Source organism: Nilaparvata lugens, chromosome 13 (genome assembly GCF_014356525.2).
Source record: "Nilaparvata lugens isolate BPH chromosome 13, ASM1435652v1, whole genome shotgun sequence".
Taxonomy (NCBI): domain Eukaryota; kingdom Metazoa; phylum Arthropoda; class Insecta; order Hemiptera; family Delphacidae; genus Nilaparvata; species Nilaparvata lugens.
In genome coordinates, this window is record NC_052516.1 from 20,843,306 (window position 1) to 20,863,570 (window position 20,265).

The 20,265-nt window shown below is 33.7% G+C and overlaps 1 protein-coding gene across 1 annotated transcript in view; it reads left to right on the forward strand.

Annotated features, from left to right (window-relative positions):
• Positions 1 to 20,265, forward strand: part of LOC111053469 — a 169,526-nt gene that overhangs the window by 120,683 nt on the left and 28,578 nt on the right. The window contains exon 5 of the mRNA XM_039440061.1: positions 2,027 to 2,136. Coding sequence (XP_039295995.1) covers positions 2,027 to 2,136 — 110 coding nt within the window. The remainder of the gene's footprint in view (positions 1 to 2,026; positions 2,137 to 20,265) is intronic.

A 20,265-nucleotide genomic window follows, 5' to 3' on the forward strand; every position in this document is an offset into this window, starting at 1 on the left:
AGTTCAGGTGATGTTTCCACCCCCTACCCCCGCAAATATGAGCCTGTGTGAGGCAATTTTTTGTAATTTAGGGACACGCACTTCTAATTCACACAAATTTACCCTTTTTATGTTCAAGTTGGTCCAATAAATAAGCAAAAGGGACTTTCTAAAATTCACTTCAAATTTATAATATATAAGCCTAATAGGCCTAGTTGTTTTTGCAAAGTAAACAGTTGCCCAGCAATAGCTACAGAGGATAAACCATGCTATGAGTTTTCTCGAAAACGGCTATAACGATTTTCTTCAACTTTATACCATGGATAGCTATTTATAAGCCCTATCAACTGACATGAGTCTCATTTCTAGGGAAATTGCAGGAGCTCCGTAATATTTTTGAGAAAAATGGCGGATAATCACTAAAAAACCATGGTTTTCTCGAAAACGGCTCTAACGATTTTTTTCAAATTCATACCATGGATTTATAAGCCCTATCAACTTACATGAGTCTCATTTCTGGGAAAATTGCAGGAGCTCCGTAATATTCTTAAGAAAAATGGCTGATATTTACTAAAAAACCATGTTTTTCACGATTTTCTCAAAAATGACGACCGATTTTTTTCAAATTCATACTGTATAGTTATTTATCAGCTCCATCAACTGGCATGAGTCTCCTTCCTGGGAAACTAATGGGGGGTCTACCCCATTCTTGAGAAATGGACTTTGTAACCTCCTTCTCGTGTATGATGTAGGTAGGTAGAGCAGTTTATAAAGAGAACACATAGTCGATATATTTGATCTGTAGAACAGCTGTTTTGACGACTTTAAAAAAAATAATCGAATTTCACAATTTACACAAATAAAAGGAAAAAGTACTCTGAAAACAATTATTGTATTATATACACATATACAGTAGTCTGATCAAAGTTTCAAATATGTTGCCGCCAATCGTCATTATGTTATTCCCCTAAATTATTCTCGTTAAAGAATGAGGCTTGCAGTTCAATGAGCAAGGAAAGTTGTGTGAGTGTACCACACCAGATTTTTATGACAGTAGTCGCAGTTTCTATTTTCTCATATATATCAATGGAAACGTTTTTCCTTGACGAAGTCAAACATTCCTAAATAATTCAAAACAGCAGAAGCTTTTATTATTTTATATTTATTTGATTTTGTGTTCAATTTTATAGTTTTTCGGAATTTAATTCAAATGTGACTATGACAACGACTACGACTACGCCCCGTTTCGGAAAGCCAATTTTCTGACTCCAGCTGTCTAAAGTCTAGAACTTAGCCAAATCCCGAGCTCGGCAACCTGCCCTTAGTTGTTTTGTTGAGCATGGTTGGTTGCTGAATATATTTCAAACTAAGTATTGGTTTTCAAGTTATGACGATTTACTATTCCTGTGCCCTAATATAATTTGTTGTATTTTTACGTATTTCTAAGATGTGAAAACTGCAAAATATTGGTTTGTTTTACTGCAAGTTTTGCTAGTAGATTATTATTTGTGTCAAAATATAAAGTAGAATTTTTCTCATATTTAGCACTCTATTCCTCACTTCTCATTGGTTGTTGTCATGGCAACGTAATTGCTACTTTATCATTGGTTAGTTTGTGATTGGCTAAATTTTCTTACCCTAAAAATAGGTAATGTATCTCAATAAAAGTCGCCCCTAGGGCTAGGCACTAGCCTAGTATGTGTTGTAAAAAAACCGACTCTGCCATAATTTGAACAAGTTTAATCACTTTTAATTCTAATACATTTTTGATAATATAAAAATACAAATTAAATGATGCTAGTTAATTCGTTTGAAAAGTACTCAATCTGTTGCCGTAGAAGATACTGAATATTGATAATACATAGATGTATATTATTTTGTCCTCACCTACTCTAGTACATGGGTTTCCCATAGTTGAGAGTAGGTTAATTTCCAATAGAATTAAATTCCATATTTTTTATAGTGTAGTTTTATTGATTGTATTTTAGATATTTTGTACTTTTTATGTTTTAATTGCTTGTTTGTATTTATTATTATGTTTTTACAGGAACGAGAAATCCCTGGTGTCCTTGAAGATTCTCGAAAAAGGTCGAAAAATGCAAGAAGTTATGTTTGGTCATGGCTACACGCTTAGAGCCGATGTTTCCAAGCCAGATGGTGAGTTCGATTCAATGCAGATAAAATAATTTCAATTAAACTTGAACATTGGACATTCTACAGCATTCTTCTTTAATTGGAGTTGCATGTTTCTTGATTTTGTTTTACAGTGAGTGTCTCTTGAAACTTCCAGCATTCCTCATAATATAATAGCTTCAATGTTCCCCATTCAATCAATGATGACAGTTTAAAGTGAATTTCATTGTAGAATTTGTCGTATTCATCGTGAGAAAAGAGAGTTTGAACTAATTGAATAGATTGTTTCATTCGATTAAATCTTATGCTTGTCGCAAAGTCTCACAAATAATGAATTTTGAATGACAGTTAATCTAGAAAATTCAGTTTAAATAACGACTAAATCGCACGGACAAATCACTAAAGCTGGGTTTACACCAGAGTTATTAACAAAATGTTATTAATTTTATCCTTGTAGATTCTATTAGATTGAACGGAACTTGACAAACACATATTATGTTTATCATGTGTATGATAAGTTATGTTCTATCTAATAGAATCTATAAGGATTAAGTTATTTACATTTTGTTAATAATTTTGGTGTAAACGCAGCTTAAGGGCCGGTTTCCGAGTTCGGGATTCAGCTAAGTTCTAGACTTTGAACAGCTTGAGTCAGAAAATTGCCTTTCCGAAACGGGGCGTAGTCGTAGTCCACGTTTTAATTCAATTTCGAAAAACTAGAAAATTGAACACAAAATAAAATTAAGAGAAAATAGTGTAAAGTTTCAGCTATTTTGAGTTATTTAGGAATGTTTCATTTCGTCAAGGAAAAATGTTTCCAATTATAGAAATGAGAGAATAAAGATTATCAAAAAAACTACTAATACGCCCCGTTTTGGAAAGCCAATTTTCCTCTAGATGTTTAAAGTCTAGAACTTGGCTAAATCCCGAGCTCGGAAACCGTCCCTAAAATGCATTATATCAATATTACAGGGTCTAATTATTGAGCTGAATCAAAAGATTGCTGCATTCAATGTCTTGAATAATTTCTTCATATTTTCTTATACGAGTTACATCAAATCAAATCACTTTTATTTTGACATCATACAATAATGACACTTTACATAGTGATAAATTATGTAGATTATATAAACTTATCCAACTAGGATTTAACAAGAACAAAATGAATGCATTCTGCATTGTCACACAAATTTTCCTAAATAATTAATTGCAAATTATCATTCTACTGAGAAAATACTAGTTTCTGATTATCGGGTTAATTTATTTTGTTTTATTCTATTTGAAGAACTGTAATATATCCTGTGTATTGTGTCTCAAGAGGCAATTATATCTCCAAAACATTGCAGTATTTCGAAAAATCGCTTAAATAATAAGGTGCTAGAGTCTTTCTCTATTTGGGGGATATTCTCATAATCTATTGAAATTGAAATTGGAATTACCTATCTTTATTCTTCTTCTTAGGAAGTACAAACAATACAGAATATACATATACAAAACTTGAAGAAGGTTCCTCACATGCAAAGCGTGTGTGCGAGGAACGAGTTCTCTACAATTCCATATACTTAAATATACAATGATACAATACAATTGAAAAAACACAAAACAATTTCAACTAATAAGTACCCACACTATAATAATGGAAAGAACTGGCTTATACACTCTCGGTATAGGAAAATTATGTTTGACGCATCATCACGTCTGAACTACTGGACTGATTAACTTGAGAGTTTGCATATGGATTCTTAATTAACCGAGGATGGTTATAAGCCTATTATCAATTCTTCAAGGTTTCAGTTTCTCAAGTTTTAAAATATACCCTTGCGGAGCACGGATCTAGTATAGAATAAATAATAGAGAGTGAATAATAGGAATAGCAGAGGCAAATAATCTAGGTATCTGAAAATAATTAATCGGTATGTTTACTCTATACGAGGTACATAATAGCAAGCGACAGTGATATTTACTTCAAACTGTCAGCATATCTTATTACCAATCCCAATGTAAATGAATCTATCTAACCAATGCTAACAGTTTGGAGTGTATTTCACTGTACTGTACATGAAAGAAAGTATTATGGAACGTGAAGGACATTTGAGACAGAATTCTATCCTGTTTGTCGAAAAATGTAACCTATTTGTTCTAAATTAGTCATACAACATACAACAATGCTTTCAAGAACTGGTACATCCGGTAAACACTATGCATCTACTAAATACAATAAGATATTCATGGAACCTATGATGATGTAATAGTAAACATCACACCTCTTTTCAGTATTTGTGAACTTATTATGTTTGATGTTTATGCTCTTTCACTTTTATTTACGCATGACAGTGTCTTTCATAATTTCCGTTTTGCGGGAAATGTGTCAACACTGACAAAGAATATTCTTGGTTAATTTTGAAGACTGAAAATACTCTGGAGACTACTGAAAAGCTTATTAGAGTGGCCACTAACGACAGGACAAGTGCGTTGAACATGTGTGTCATACATTGTTGTGCTATTACAGCAAAAGGCTTCAAAGAAAACTGTACACACATGTTCAACGCACTTGTCCTGTCGTTAGTTGCCGCCTTCAAAATAAATAAAATATTTGTATTGTACAGTAAATTAACAATTGAATTCAAGCATTTTAATAAGTTATTAGCTAGTAAATAACTCGTTTGAAGAGTATGCTTTCATTTACAATTGAAATACGTATATTTTTAATATATAATTAAAGGTGATGGTTTCTTGATCCATTCCGAGCTGCGATGTATTAACACACTTTTTTTTCGATGTATTTCACACGACATGCAGTCAAATATTTAAGTAAATAATCAAAATCTTTTACTTACTGACTGTAGTCGTAGTTGACTTTCGTCCGTCTTGCGATCATTGTCAACAGTCACTAGACAGTCACTAAACTGTTGAAAATGATCGCGAGTCTACAGTCTCCGTAAGTAAAGCCGCGTTTACACCAAAGTTATGAACAAAATGTTAGTAACTTAATCCCTATAAATTCTATTAGATTGAATGGAACTTGACAATCACATAATTATGATCATCATGTGTATGATAAGTTATGTTCAATCTAATAGAATCTATAAGGATTAAGTTATCAACATTTTGTTAATAACTTTGGTGTAAACGCAGCTTTAAAGATTTTCATTATTTACTCAAATGTTTGACTGCATGTCGTGTGAAATACATAGAAAAAGTATTAAAAGTGTTAGATAATTCAAATTTTGAATCTATTTTAGATCTGACTATTGTATTTATTGGTCTCAATATTAGATACAATAGATCTGATTATTGATTGTACTAGATCTGTCCATCTGGTTATTGGTCATTTTTCAATTCTCTATTAATTTATTTGAGTCAAGCTATCTTGTTTGTATCAAGAGTGCCACCTTGGTTGAAATCAAGGTACCGAGAATATTATTATTAAATGAAAATCCAAATTAAATGCTGTAATTCACCCCGAAGACTTCTGCTACTGCAAATATCTACTGCAGCTACTGCAGGGTAAACAGCTAGATGGAAATTCGATGAGCGCTACAATTCAAAAATTATTTGTCAGCCCGGGAATTTCCATCTGTGTACCGAGAATACATTCTAGGTATAATACATTCTTGTATTCTAGATACATTGGTTGAACTACAATAATTGGTTGATATGAAATATGGAGTATATTCAATTTTTTAACCCTTGACATCTTTTTGTGTTGTCATACAATCACATAGTTGTCATCAATGATCATAAATTAGAACAATAATGTCATCTTATGATGAAACGTCAGTGATACTCACTTGAAATAGTCAGTATTTGTTGAATGGTTAGCAGTGATGTAGTTAATAAGGAATTCTGATAGTTCGAATAGAATCTGATTATAGTCATTTACAATATCCGTTAATGTAGTCATCCAATTGCACTATATCCGGTTTTAACACTTATTACGCATTAAATCAATTATTATAATTACTGTACAGGAACGCTGCTCATACCTGATGTCATTCTAACCAATCATCACACCCATGAAACAATCCTGTCATCAATGAATAATTCACATGTGAACTCATTACTACCACAAAGAAGAAGGAATTTCTCATTCTCTGTGTTACTGCAGATGCAAATTGTTGTGACCTTGGAATTTGAAAATTGATTTGTTGTGAAACGTCAATACAAGAGTTGTTGATGGTATCTTGACCAGGAAGTAGTGAGTAGCCTACTGACTAACCTGTGAGAAACAAATTGTTCTTGGTATATTGATGACGTAAAACTTGTCATAATTGTATCGATATTGGATTGATTTGTATCGATGATAAGACGGATTATGTATGATTGTCAAGAGTCGATATAGTTATGAATTGAGGAAGTCTAATGTAGAGGGAGAGAGTGAGATTCAGATTCCTTTAGAGCGAGAGAGAGAATTGAATGTAATAATTGTGTTTATTGAGGACGGATTTAGGACTCTAGGTTCTCTCTGCCACACAACCCTGAGACTGAGAGAGTGATCGTAGGATTTCATTGAGAGATTGCGAATGTTAACTGCTGCAACTCATTGTAGGTATGATTCAAGATTTAAGGAATTATGTTCCCTGAAGATCTATTATCTATGAAGATTTTAGTCAAGAGTGTTTGTGAATGAAAAGTTGATTCAAATAAAGCTAGTCTTATCCTACAGGAACAAACGCCACTTGTTTTGTCTAAATTTGTCGCCGCTTCATCCAATACTCTATCAAGTAGTAATTTTAAGTTTTAATAAAAAGCCTCAAGATTTATTCATTTATTTATACAATCACAAATCATATAAATATGATTAGGAAGAACAACAGGCTTGACCCAAAACTGGGCTTGGCCATAGCATTAATATCTTTTTTTTTTATTTTTTTACCGAATTAACTATTAAAAGAAAAACCGGCACAGGCCTGTTAAAACTTAGTATTGGCGTGAAGCAGTTTCAAGCTGACCCAATATTAATTACATTACAGACACAGTTATTAGTTTTGCATAAGTGTTTCAATAATTTTTATAAGTGAGAATTTCAAATCAATTCCCATTTTCATAACTTAGGCTATACATACAACAAGTAATAGATGTCAATAATTTTTAAATTATTTACAGAAATACAAATCTCAGTAGCCTTTTTGAATTATTTTATCACAACATGCTTCGGACATTAATGCCATTTTCAAGTGATTCTCAAATGAATGTCCGAAACATGTTGTGATAAAATAATTCAAAAAGGGTACTGAGATTTGTATTTCTATATATATTACAAGTAGCCCTAAACAGGAAAGAGACAATTTTTAAAGTATTACAATAATATTCAATTCAATTTAAATCTTAATCCTGTAATAATTATTGAATCAATTGAACGAAAAATACAATAATAGTGCAAAATAGATTGTAAGATTGTAATATTTCCCCAAAATTTCGTTCTTATAATTTCAAGGATTGAATAGAGCGTTCTGGATTAATGTTTTTTGAATGTGCTGTTATTGTTTCTTATTTATTGTTAGGGCTTGATGTTGGAGAAACACAATAACATACATTTTATATACTATTATATTTCACAGTTGTGTTGTGAGTGATGTTGTGGTACTTTTCCATAATAAAAACACAAATTTGAGTTTTCACTATTATATTCATTAGAAGTTCTATGGTTTTAGGCTTTTTCATTGGGTAGTAGGCTCTATCCTTGGATAGTAGGTAGTATGATCTACTGGCACTGATTACTACTTCTGCGACTGAATTTTCCTCTCAACTTAACCTGTCTTAACTTCTTTTTCTTGATCACTCAGGAAATAGTCCTTAAATCCACCTAAATACTTTCCTTATTATCTTACCCTACATACCTATTTATACACTTCTGACTTCCATACATACTTATCCTATCCTATCCATGTATCCTACCTTGACTAACTGTTTACATGCATATCGCAGGAGCCTCTGCAATGTATTTGCAGGAATAAAGTGGCGGTATGTAGGCCGTGCTAAATATTCATAGTGACATAGTTCAGTGTACAGTAAGTCGTAATGAACTTGTCAACTATCTGACAATCGAGTTTGTTTGCACTGTCCCTGACCCTAATACAGTACAGTGAAGACATGGATTGGGCTTTCTTCAGGAACCTTCTCTAAATACAAACGGTGTGGCTTATTATTGAGCCAGCTTCCATGTAGTGTGTTTGAAGGACATGGGAAATTTGTTTATCTAACAATAGAAGAGGAAGAGGATTCTATTTGATAGGTTTTTTCTATTATCGACTCTTTTCTTCAGGTTCTCTTTTAGATTTTACTTTTGATCTACTTATTGTTGGTGAAAGGAGAAGAGTGTTATGGAATTTTCTAGAAATCCTTGTGATTTGTTTACTGTTGAGAAATAGTGGGAGGTCTGAATTGAATCAGAATATCACTAGATTTCACCAAATTTTCGGAAGTTAAAAAATAATTATAGTTAGAGTACACATCACTCCGTATACAAACAACCCTGAAAATTTTAATCTTTCTTATAAAATTCTCACTAGAAAATCGTTGACCTCAAAGTTGGATTTAATTTGGTGTAAATTAGATAAGTTACTTTTGGTCAGATCGGCAGTAACCTTCACTGTTGCCACAGTAAAACATGTAGACAGTGCTATCTGCGACATGATTCCAACTTCCAGAACCCTTCTCCCATCTCCCTTCTTCATCTTCTTCTGCTCTGGAACTCTCTCATATCTAGAATAGCTTCTTCTATTGACTGAGCTTTTTGCTATTATCTATTCCCTTATTTTCTCTGTCTGGTCTTCCTTGACCAATCTTCTTCTTTTTCTTTTCTAATTTCTTGGGTAGACAAGGCTCATCAGCTGGGTTAAAGCAACTTGTCTAGGGGAGTAAACCTTATAAAAATCCTGTGAGTTCAGATAATGCAGCAAGGTGGCGGCCCCACCATTGAACTCAACCTGCGCAGCGCTCGTAACGCGGCCGGGGGATCTTTCACTTATTGGTAAACTTCAAACAGCCTCGGATTGATTGATTGATTGATTGATTGAGTACTTTATTTATGTAGATTACAATATATACTGTCTTATACACTTATATACAATAGCTTACAATACAGCAAAATTATAGATGAATTTACATGATATAGACTAAGAAAATAATTATTGAACTGTATATGATATGAAAACGCAATTTGTAATATAATAACTATAGATAATAATTATATTGTTATGCATCTACATAAATTGGCGGAGCTTTGGACATATCAATGTCCATTCTTCGGAAAGAATATTAAAAATATCCTCCCCACTAACTCTCTACCAAAACGTTAATTTCATTATTTAAACTAAGGATTTATTTATTAATGGAAATATTGTAAAAGTTTTAATCAATATGAATATTTAAGAGAAAAAAACAGAAAATTTATAAAGTAAAATAATTATATAGGTAGATAAGATCAAATAATTGATTAAGAAAATGAAGTAGGCTGAAAGTAGATCAGGGTAATCAACTTTCAGTAATATACAGCAGTATGCAGTGGATAAGTGAAATAACATGAGTTTATATAATATATATATACAATTCGTTCTATAACAGGTTTAAAGGTTTGTATTTGTGGGATGGGTGGGGGATGGTTGTCATGTGATCGTTCTAGGGCCGGACAGTTTCAGTCATTTCTTCCAAAAGATGTTTTTTTTAAAGTCAGGATGAAGCTCGCTCGGCTCTCGATGGACCTGATAGAAACAGGAAGTGCATTCCATGCACGACAGGCACTGACTAAGAAGGATTTTGTGAAAATAGTAGTTCGATGATTGGGTATCCTTAAAGTACTTTCTCCGGTTCTAGTATGTGAAGCATCTATCCTCCTACCTTCAGAGACAAATTTGAAATCATCTTTAAAATAGTTCGGATTACCGTATTTCAAGATATCTCTAACAAGCTTGACTATTCGAAAAAGCCTTTGATTGGGAAGCTTCAATGTTGAACTAGCAATGTGGGCTGGGGTGATATGATCATGGCATTGGAGAGAGTAGACGAAACGTAGACAATAATTTTGGCAACGCTGTAGTTTATCATTCAGAGTGACTTGCATATCGTTAAGAACAGAATTACAATACATTAAATGTGGGAAGATGAGAGATTGAACCAATAATAATTTAATGTTTCTAGGGAGAATATCGTGCATTTTCTTCAATGCATGCATGGCTGAGAATACTTTTTTACAAGTTTTGTTCACTTGTTCTGACCAGTCAAGAGTACTATTCATAATAATGCCTAAATTTTTAACTGAGCTACAGTAAGGAATGTCATTACCATCTACACTAATTTTGTGAATCGATTCAAGGTCAATATTGTTTATAAGACGAGAATATCCAATTATAATGGGTTGTGTTTTGATGGGATTAAGCTTAAGGCCATTTTTCCTTGTCCATTCCACTATCGAATTGATATCCTGATTCATTATCCCAACTGTTTCATTAATTTTTGTTATGGGACAGCTTAAATAGATTTGAAGGTCGTCTGCATAAGTATGGAAACTGGAGAATTTGATAATGGAAGAAAGGTCATTAGCATACAAAGTGAAGAGGAGAGGGCCTAAAATTGAACCTTGTGGTACTCCATGCATAACGTTTTTCCAAGTAGACTTTTTGTCACCGACAGATACACATTGTTTCCTACCTAATAGATAGGATTTAAACCAAACTAACGAGTTGTGACTGAAACCAAGAATAGCCAACTTATTCAGAAGGACTGTATGATCAACAGTATCAAATGCTTTAGAAAAATCAAATAGGGTGAGGATGGTGCATTTTCTTTGGTCCATAGCTAACCTTATATCATCAGTGACACGGAGCAGAGCTGTTTCAGTTGAATGGAATTTTCTAAAGCCCGATTGAAAGTTATGAAGCTTACTATTTTTGTCTAGAAATTTTACAACTTGAGCATGAATGAGTCTTTCTAGCACTTTGGACAATGCAGGTAAAATACTGATTGGTCTAAAATCCTCAACTTTATTGGGTGATGGAACTTTATTTAGAGGGCGAACCAGAGCAAACTTCCAGTTTTCAGGGAAAATGCCTTCTTCAAGTGACTTGTTGAAAATGTATGTAATGGTTGGTAAAACAGCAAATAACAACTTCTTGATAAATTTAATAGGAATTTTGTCTACACCCATAGCATTACTATGAATACGTTGAATTGCTCTGAAAGTGTCTTCTTCTGAGATTGGATGGAAATGAAATTGATCAGTGATTGGTAAATCTAAGTTTGTAACCTGCTCTTCAAGATCATCGATATGATTAGCAATGACAACTTCGTCGCGTTGGTTAGAGTGTGAAACGAAATGGTCATTTATATTGTTCAATGGTAAGTTTATTTGTGGATTCGGTTTCTGTTTGCCAAGCCCGAATTCTTTTATTCCCTGCCAAAGTGATTTAGAGTCTTGTCTATTGTTTGTCATAAACGAATTCAAGTACCTAATCTTTGAGTTCCGTAATTCCTGTTTAACTCTATTTCTAAGGCTCCTATACTCTATCAAACTGTCCAAGTCAAATGTCTTTTTAAATTTTCTATGTGCTTTGTCTCTACGTCCCATCATCCTAAGTATGTCTTCAGTCATCCACGGTACTCGTCGTTTTCTATTAATCCTCCTTGTCACATAAGGTGCATGTTTGTCATACAAAGTCAAAGTCCAATTCTCGAAAGTCTCTACCATGTCATCAACTGAGGGTAACGCTTCAATTTGATGCCATGGAGTCTGAGCCACATCAGTCAGGAAGGCGGCTTCATCAAAGTTTTTGAAGTCTCTATAAGTGATAATTCTCTGTTCTGGCTTAGGTATCTTATGGGAAAGTACACAGTAGATCAAATCATGTCCAGAAATAGCTGGGAATGGGATTTGGCCTGCTTGAACAACCTCGTTAGGATCACTAACAATGAGAAGGTCAATGAGTGTGTCAGATACATTAGTATGATGAGTTGGATCGAGAGGTAAAATAGTCATGTTTAGGCATTGGAAAATAGTAGTCAGTTGAAAGTAGTCAAAGTTACGATTTGTCATGTTCAAGTCGGTGTTCATATCCCCCATAACTAGTATACGGCTATAACAAGGCATAAGAGAAAGCAAGGCACTTTCGAAATCTGTAAAATGACCTATTTTTGGTGGGCGATAACAGATACCAACGAGTAATTTATCAGTACTAGATAAAGATAATTCAAGTAGCATAAACTCTGGTCTGGAACAATACTCTTGTTTAGATGTGATTAAAACTTTTGTTTTGATACCATCTTTCACATAAATTGCTACACCCCCACAAGCTTTATTTAATCTATCATTCCGGAAAAGATTATATCCAGGTAATGCAACAAAATTTGATGAAATACTAGGCTTCAAAAATGATTCGGAAATTCCAATTATATTGAAGTCCTGAAAACGGAAGATTGCTCTGAGTTCATCAATGTGGCAGCTGAGGGATTGGACGTTGAGGTGAGCAGCCTTGAAAAGTTTTTTGGAAGAGTGGAGCTTATTTGCTAGAAACATACCTGCGTCATTATTACTATTATTGAAATAATCATACCTACTTGAGGGCGAGCGAGCTGACGTGTCAGTGGGAGGCATCATGGAAGCAGCAGACCAATCGTGAACCGACCTCAGAACGACACATGACGAGGAAAATGGGGATGAGGATCGGATGGGACCGGAACAACGGATAATGATATTAAATAAGTTACTTAGAATATATAAGACTAGCAGGTAACCCGTGCTATGCAAGGGCCCAATTTGAAACTTGACAAATTGAAAACTTGACATAATGAAGAATTGAAAATAGATTTATAACCATCCTCGGTGAATTAAGAATCTATATGCAAAATTCCAAGTTAACCAGTCCAGTAGTTCAGACGTGATGATGCTTCATTCGTGAATTTCCTATCCCGTATGGTACGTGTATATTGTATAAGCCAGTTTTTTCCTTTATCAATAAGATACTGATGAATCGAATTGCTTCTTAGCAGAAAAGCAACAGAAAATATATTTTTGTGATAAGTTATCAGTAGCCTATTATACTTTCATGCTTGTAATAATAGCATAAGGGTAAAGCCACATGAGGCGTTTTACAGACGGCAGGTCAGGAAGCTCACCGATTAGTTGATTATCAGCTGATTCCCAAACGGCAACTCAATCAGCCAATTGGAGAGCTTTCTGTCCTGCCGACTCGTCAAAGAAACGCCTCATGGCTTGGACTGGTTAAGAAAATGTTCTCTTGACACTCTATGAAAACTAAAAATCATTAGTACCTTTATAAAATGGTGGTCTCTTTCCAGAGAGAAGTTAGTACTCTCTCTTAGTTATAAAAGGGCAAGAATAAGGGAAGCTTGTGATGGAAACTAGATTATGAAGAGGACAAGAGAGGAATAGAAAAATATTAGAATCTAGGAATATGGGAAGGCCGCTAGATAAGTAGGCTATGATCCAGTGAGAAGGAGAGTAGGAAGAAAAAATCAGTAAATAGGAAACGATGTGAAGGAATGTGTTTTAGCAGAGAATAATTAGAGATCTTCCCTTATCTTTGATTATTTTCTCCTACTGTAAATCAATTACAATAACGCTTAGATGAATAAAATAAATTTATAAGAAAATGTTGATAATTATTATTATTTAACGAAAATCCCAAATAAATGCTGTAAATCACCCCGAAGACCTCTGCTACTGCAGACATTGACAACAGGGTTAACAGCTAGATGGAAATTCGATGAGAACTACTATCCAAAAATTAGTTGCCAGCCCCGGGAATTGAACCCAGTACCTCCCAATTGCCAGTTGGCTGCTGTGGTTTCGTATAAAATGAGCACTGCTATCTAGAGATTGTCAGTTTGGGTGTAAGGGTAAGCATTCCTGACTGGCAATTGGAAGGTACCGGGTTCGATTCCCGGGCTAGCAACCAATTTTTGGATAGTAGTTCCCATCGAATTTCCATCTAGCTGTTAACCCTGTTGTCAATGTCTGCAGTAGCAGAGGTCTTCGGGGTGATTTGCAGCATTTATTTGGGATTTTCGTTAAATAATAATTCTATATTAATTAGCATTTGAATAAATGCATTCTCTATTTAATTCCATCTGAAAATGTTGATATTCGAATGTATATATTATCTGTAGTGCTATTTAATGAAATTAATGTTTAAATAAAAATACTAAGAAATTGTCAAAAACCACAGATTTATTGATACTTAAAAAGACCGGTTTCGGTTGTTACACCATTGTCAATCTCTGATAAACTCTGATATCTCTTTTTATCAGAGATTGACAATGGTGTAACAACCGAAACCGGTCTTTTTAAGTATCAATAAATCTGTGGTTTTTGACAATTTCCTATGTGCTTAGTTAGTTGTGCAGCAGTTCATTGCTTATTATTTGGAAAGTGATTCTATTCTCCTCGAACAATTACTATTAAAATTTTAGTATATAAATTTTCCAACTGCAAAATAAATAATGTACAAAAAATTGATTCTAAACACCGAAGACAGCTCAATAATTGATTTGCTTTGTAATAAAATTATTTTATTCGAAACAAAGCAATGTCTTTAGAGCATGAAAGTCTTCAACCTGAGGTCGCACTGCTGGATAGATACACACAGAACAGTCATTTTGATTTTAGTAGGGGGGTTTAGAATAATAAAATACATTGACGGTTATGGAGAAGCACACACTATTGTCTACTATATAGCAACGGCTGTTGGATGACGCAATGATTATAACAGCTGATTTTTATTTGTGTATGTGGCCAGCTCACAAATCTTCTCCCATAAGGATTACATGTAAACTTTGAAGGACCGTAGGAAAGAGTCCTGAAGTCGGATTAAAAGTTTGATAGGTCATAAACCTGGTCCTGAACATAACGAACACAACTAAATAAAAATCATCAAATTCGGTGCACTCATAAAAAAGTTATTGAACGTCAAAATTTGAAGCTCGAATTTTATTTATATAGATCAGTGGTCACCAAACAGTCGATCGCAAGCTACCGGTAGCTTGTGGGGTAGTTTTTGGTAGCTCACAAAAATGCTTGGGTTGTCAACCATGCATTGAGAAACATGGCTACAAATTTTGCATTTCTCACAGATATAACTGAGAAGTTGAATGATATGAATTTGCAGCTTCAAGGGAAAGATAAGGACATCGGTAGAATGATTTGAACTGTAAAATCGTTTTCCAAGGAGCTTGAGATGTGGGAAAAGAATGTCGTCCAGTTTGAATATAAACACTTTTCCAGTCTGAAGAAAATCAATGACGAGAAAAATCCTCCACAGCACCTCAGCAATAACCAAGAATACGTTACAATTCAGACTTGAGACAACAGTTTGATCAACGATTTCAAGATTTTGAAAGCATATCGAATATGGTACAATTCGTCAACTCTCCTTTTGTAGAGATCGATGCTGACGATTTTGCAGCTTGTGTTGTAAAACATTTCGGTGGAGATCATGCTTCAGTTGAAATGGTATTTGTGGATTTTTAAAATGATCTTGTCTCTCAGATCACTTTCTACAACTGGAAATGTTTGGCCTCAAGTCCCCAAAGAAAAATATCCAATTATTATTCAAGTTGCATTGAGGTTGAAAGCTATGCTCAGCTCTACCTACTTGTGTGAATCATCTTTTTCAAGTATTAAATTCTCAAAAAATCGATATAGGAACAGACTGACTGATGAACATTTTTTGGACAACTGCATCAGAATGGAGGCTACAACGTACACTCCAAACATCAAGAAAATACTTGATGGCCAAAAAGAGTTCCACTGCTCTCATTGAAATGTACATTTCAACTTTTGTTATACTTTTTGCTATGAGATAAGTAGATTTCAACACTAGAAATGTATCTTTATAGGCAATAAAAGATACTTTCTTCATTCTAATATTCGTTGGTAGCTCACTAGAAGATTTATAAATGCTATTCTAGCTCATAGGCTCATAGATTTGGCGACCACTAATATAGATGAATAAATACCACAATATCAACTTCTCAACTACACATAAAGTGAAATTAATTATTGTTGCTTAATTGTTAACATGAAAAATGAACTGAAACATTCATCACATTCTGAGAAGCAAGACATTTGAAACAAATTATCAAGGGTCTCAGTTGAACACAATGTAATGTGTAATTATTATTGTGTACGTTTCCAAATGGTTTTACAGAGTAGCCTCATTCCTGATCCATTAATTCTCTATACTTGCGAATGTCAAGTCAAATTACATCATAATCAACTCACACAGGACTGACTGCTCCAAATGCTGTCTTCTTACGTTGAGATTCAAACTGTCACTATTAGTTGAATGGAGATCATTAATGTTGTTTATGACAAATACTGCTAGTTTGAAGTGACTCTGACTACTTGGCAGCTCTCCACAACTGTCAGCATTACTTGAATGGGGAGCATTAGTATAGTTTATGTAGAATACTGTCAGTTTGGAGTGAATCTGATAGGAATGAGTTCTAAATGCATTAATATCTCAGTCAACCATTAGTAAGTTCTCAGGGCTTAGGAGTCTGGTCGTTAAATTCAATTTATCATACAATTAGGTTAGGTTGGGTTCATTTCATGCAGTTCTCTCATGCTTTTTGTAATGACTGTCACACTTTGAACTGTATACAATGTTTAAATGGGAAGCAATGATGTATTTATAAGGAATGCTGACAGTTTAAAATGAATCTCATTGTAGGCTTGTGTTATTGCTTAATCAATGCTCAGCCAATGAGTGATCATTTTCAATTTGAATTAAGCTACTCAACACATTTCGTGTGTATTATATGAGTGTAGTGTTGGTATGTAGTACTATGTAGGCTAATACTTGTATTGTACCGTTAGACTTATTTTATGGTATACTGTACTACAATATAAATGAATGAATGAATGTGGTAATTGTGTGTATGGCTTTCTTGATTGCATTCTATATTGCTCTCTATGCTGCGAGGTAGAAGAAAGTGGAATAGAAGAAGAAGAAGAGAAGAGAAAAGAAGAGAGGAGGAGGAGGAGGATGAGACATTTTCTGGGTGTTTTTCGTTAAGTCCAGGTGTTCGGCTAGTAGTTCTGTGAACAGTTGACCTCACGCAGTTTTCTCGTCCACAAGTATCTGATGTCACCTGTTCTAGTTGATTCAGTTCACAAATTATTCACAATCACAATTCACTCTTAAAAACAATTTACTGTTATTTGTTTTCTCCAAGATCAAAAACTCACTCATGTTAATAAACTCAATTCACGTTTGAATTTGTATCCTATATGATAGATAATTTATCCAGTTCCGTGATAATCTTTAAATCATCTGATAAAAATATTTCTCAACTATTTTAAAATAATTTTTTTCAATCAAGTATATTATAATTTATTCAGAATTATTTAGTTCATTTAATCATTTTTTTATTTTATTTTCAATCACCTATTAAATTTGTTTTTCAAATGTGAGAATATTGATACTGATGGGCACGCACCATAAAAAATATTGAAACCCTACCTTATAGAAATAGACACGGCCAGACATGTTATCTTTGTAATGCATGCAATGAATAATACACTTGTCAGCTGATTGATTATAAATAATTCTATAGTATGATTAATCCTATCTTCAAAGTAGATGATATATATAGTGATATCAGAGTATGGAAGAATTCCTTTTCTTTTCATATTATCCTTAAAATGCAAAATTTCAAAAAACCTTGTGTATACATGGACGTGCAGTTGAAAAAGGAATATTCCTGCCAAATCTCATCGAATTCTATCAACGCGTTTGGCCGTAATTGAAGAAGGAGAAGAAGAAGAAGACAGAGGGAGAAGAAAAAGAAAAAGAGAAAGAAGAAGAGGAAGAAGAAAAAGTTAACGCCAAAGACTTGAGAGAATTAAAATGACTGGAATACAAGAAGGAAAAATGCTAAAAAGGAAAACATACAGGAGAGAAAACAAAGACAAGGAATCTAGATGAAGAAGTCAGAAAAACAAAAAAGTCAATTTTACTGGAAAATGAAAGAATTAAAAAAAAGAAAAATTCTGGTGGAAAAGAGGAGAGCAGGAGTAGAAGAGTCAGAAAAAGAAAAGTAGTAGAAGGAGAAGATGAAGTAAAATGATAAGAAATAGAAGGAAACACGAAACAGGAGAAGTAACAAAATAAAACTGGAGAAGATGAATGCGACAGGGTGATAAGAAGATAAGATAAAAAAAGTTAGGAAAAGCAATAAGACCCGGCAAAAGAAGAATACATGTAAGAAAGAATAAGACAGGAGACGAAGATGATAAAAGGAAAAGTAGGAGAAGACTGATGAAGGAAGGGAAAAGGAGAGGACAGAAGATGGAGTATCAATAGAGGGTTAGAGAAGATGAAGAATGAGAGAACGGGAAGAGAGGAAATAGACTGATAAGAAGAAGAGAGTAGAAGAAGGAGACTATATACATGGAAAGTAGGTCTACTGTACTGGTATATCAATAAATAAATGAATTTTGTTTTCATTTAAGTATTTTGATAAGCTTGTTGAAAGATTAATTAACAAGAACTTCTAGAACTACCTTCTTTATCAAAAGAAGGGCACTGTACTAGTAGTTCTCTGTAGACTAATGAAAATCACATTTAAACAGCTGTTTGATTTAATGCATGGAAAACAGCTGCAATTGAGTATGACAAAAAAAATCTGGTGTGGCGCACTCACCCAACTTTCCTTGCCGTTATGAAAATTTATCACCTGACGTTAGTGTTCACGCGCATCTCAAGTCTACTATCCAAGCCAGCTGGTGACAGGACAATAACGCTGGAGACACACGAAGTCTGCTATCTCTTCATAGTGAATGATCTAATAGAACCAACAGTAGCCAACAGCTGTTTGCAATTGAAATAATAACATTTTCTCGAATTTCGAGCTTATTTTAAATTTAAGGTGAAAATGATACTAAACATTAATTGTAGAGATTTTCATGCTCAATCTTTTCCACTTGGAATGTTTTGTTTAAATTATATCTGAAATATCTGAAGCCTGATAATTGGGAATCTAAAATCAAACTTTGCATAGGTGGGGCGGAGCTCCTGGAATTTTTACAGATATGGGAATTGTGGCAGTTGATAGAGATTATCAATGACTATTTTAGGTATAAATTTGATCAATTTTTTGGACTCAGGGGACCTTGAAAAGTATAGAAATTTACAAATTTGGGTACCTTAATTTTTTTCGGAAAGCAATACTTTCCTTACCTATGGTAATAGGGCAAGGAAAGTAAAAAAGAATATTAACTTGTATGAAATATTTTACTCCTTTGTATTCCTGTAATCTATTTTCTTTCTCACTCTTACTCTCGTTCTCTCTCTTTTTTCTCCCGCTCATCCTATTTCGTCATTCTTCAAAATTCACATAGAAATCCAGAATCGAGATGTGAAAAACAATTGTAATTCAGTGTAGCCGTATAATCCATGAGAATCCGTCACGGATTTTAAGTCAATGCTTACTGGATTTGTTCCATTGGTGACTTTCAAATCTTCTCTCTTACATTTGCCAAGAAAACGGTGGCCTATATCTAATGTGCAGTGTCCATTCAGATCCCAGTGTCCAAAGAAAAACAACGAATTTGATTTTCTCCTACGAAAAAAACATCATAAACTATTGTAGATTTCCAGTGAGTGTTTTTGAAACTATTGGGGATTTCATGGTCTATTCGGGCCGCATGCTACATCGCATTGAAAGCTTTGTGATGATGGTTTTTATGAATGAATAATCGTTTCGATTAATTCACAATTATATCTTACAATTTGTCGTATTGCAGGGTAGTTTTTCATAACCACTGCAGATACAAACTATAAAATATTTCATTGGGTTCATTCTTCATTAGTATACCAACTAGAACGTTTATAAACTTTGCATATTAATGTTATTCATTCGGAGATAATGACTCATTTAAGAACATAGATGTGTCAATGTATCTTATTACTTATCTGATGAAATGGTAAATTTCTCAAAATATCAATCGTAGAAAATTGTGTTTTCTATCATTTTCTAGGGAATAGCCTAGCTGCTCTACTATTTATTAAGAATTATAATGAATTTGTCAATAATTCATGTTTAGATACATTTAGTATGGCTGTAGCCTATTCTATTTGATAAAAATAGAATAATTTTTACCTTAATATTTTCAATAATTTTTACCTTGAAACA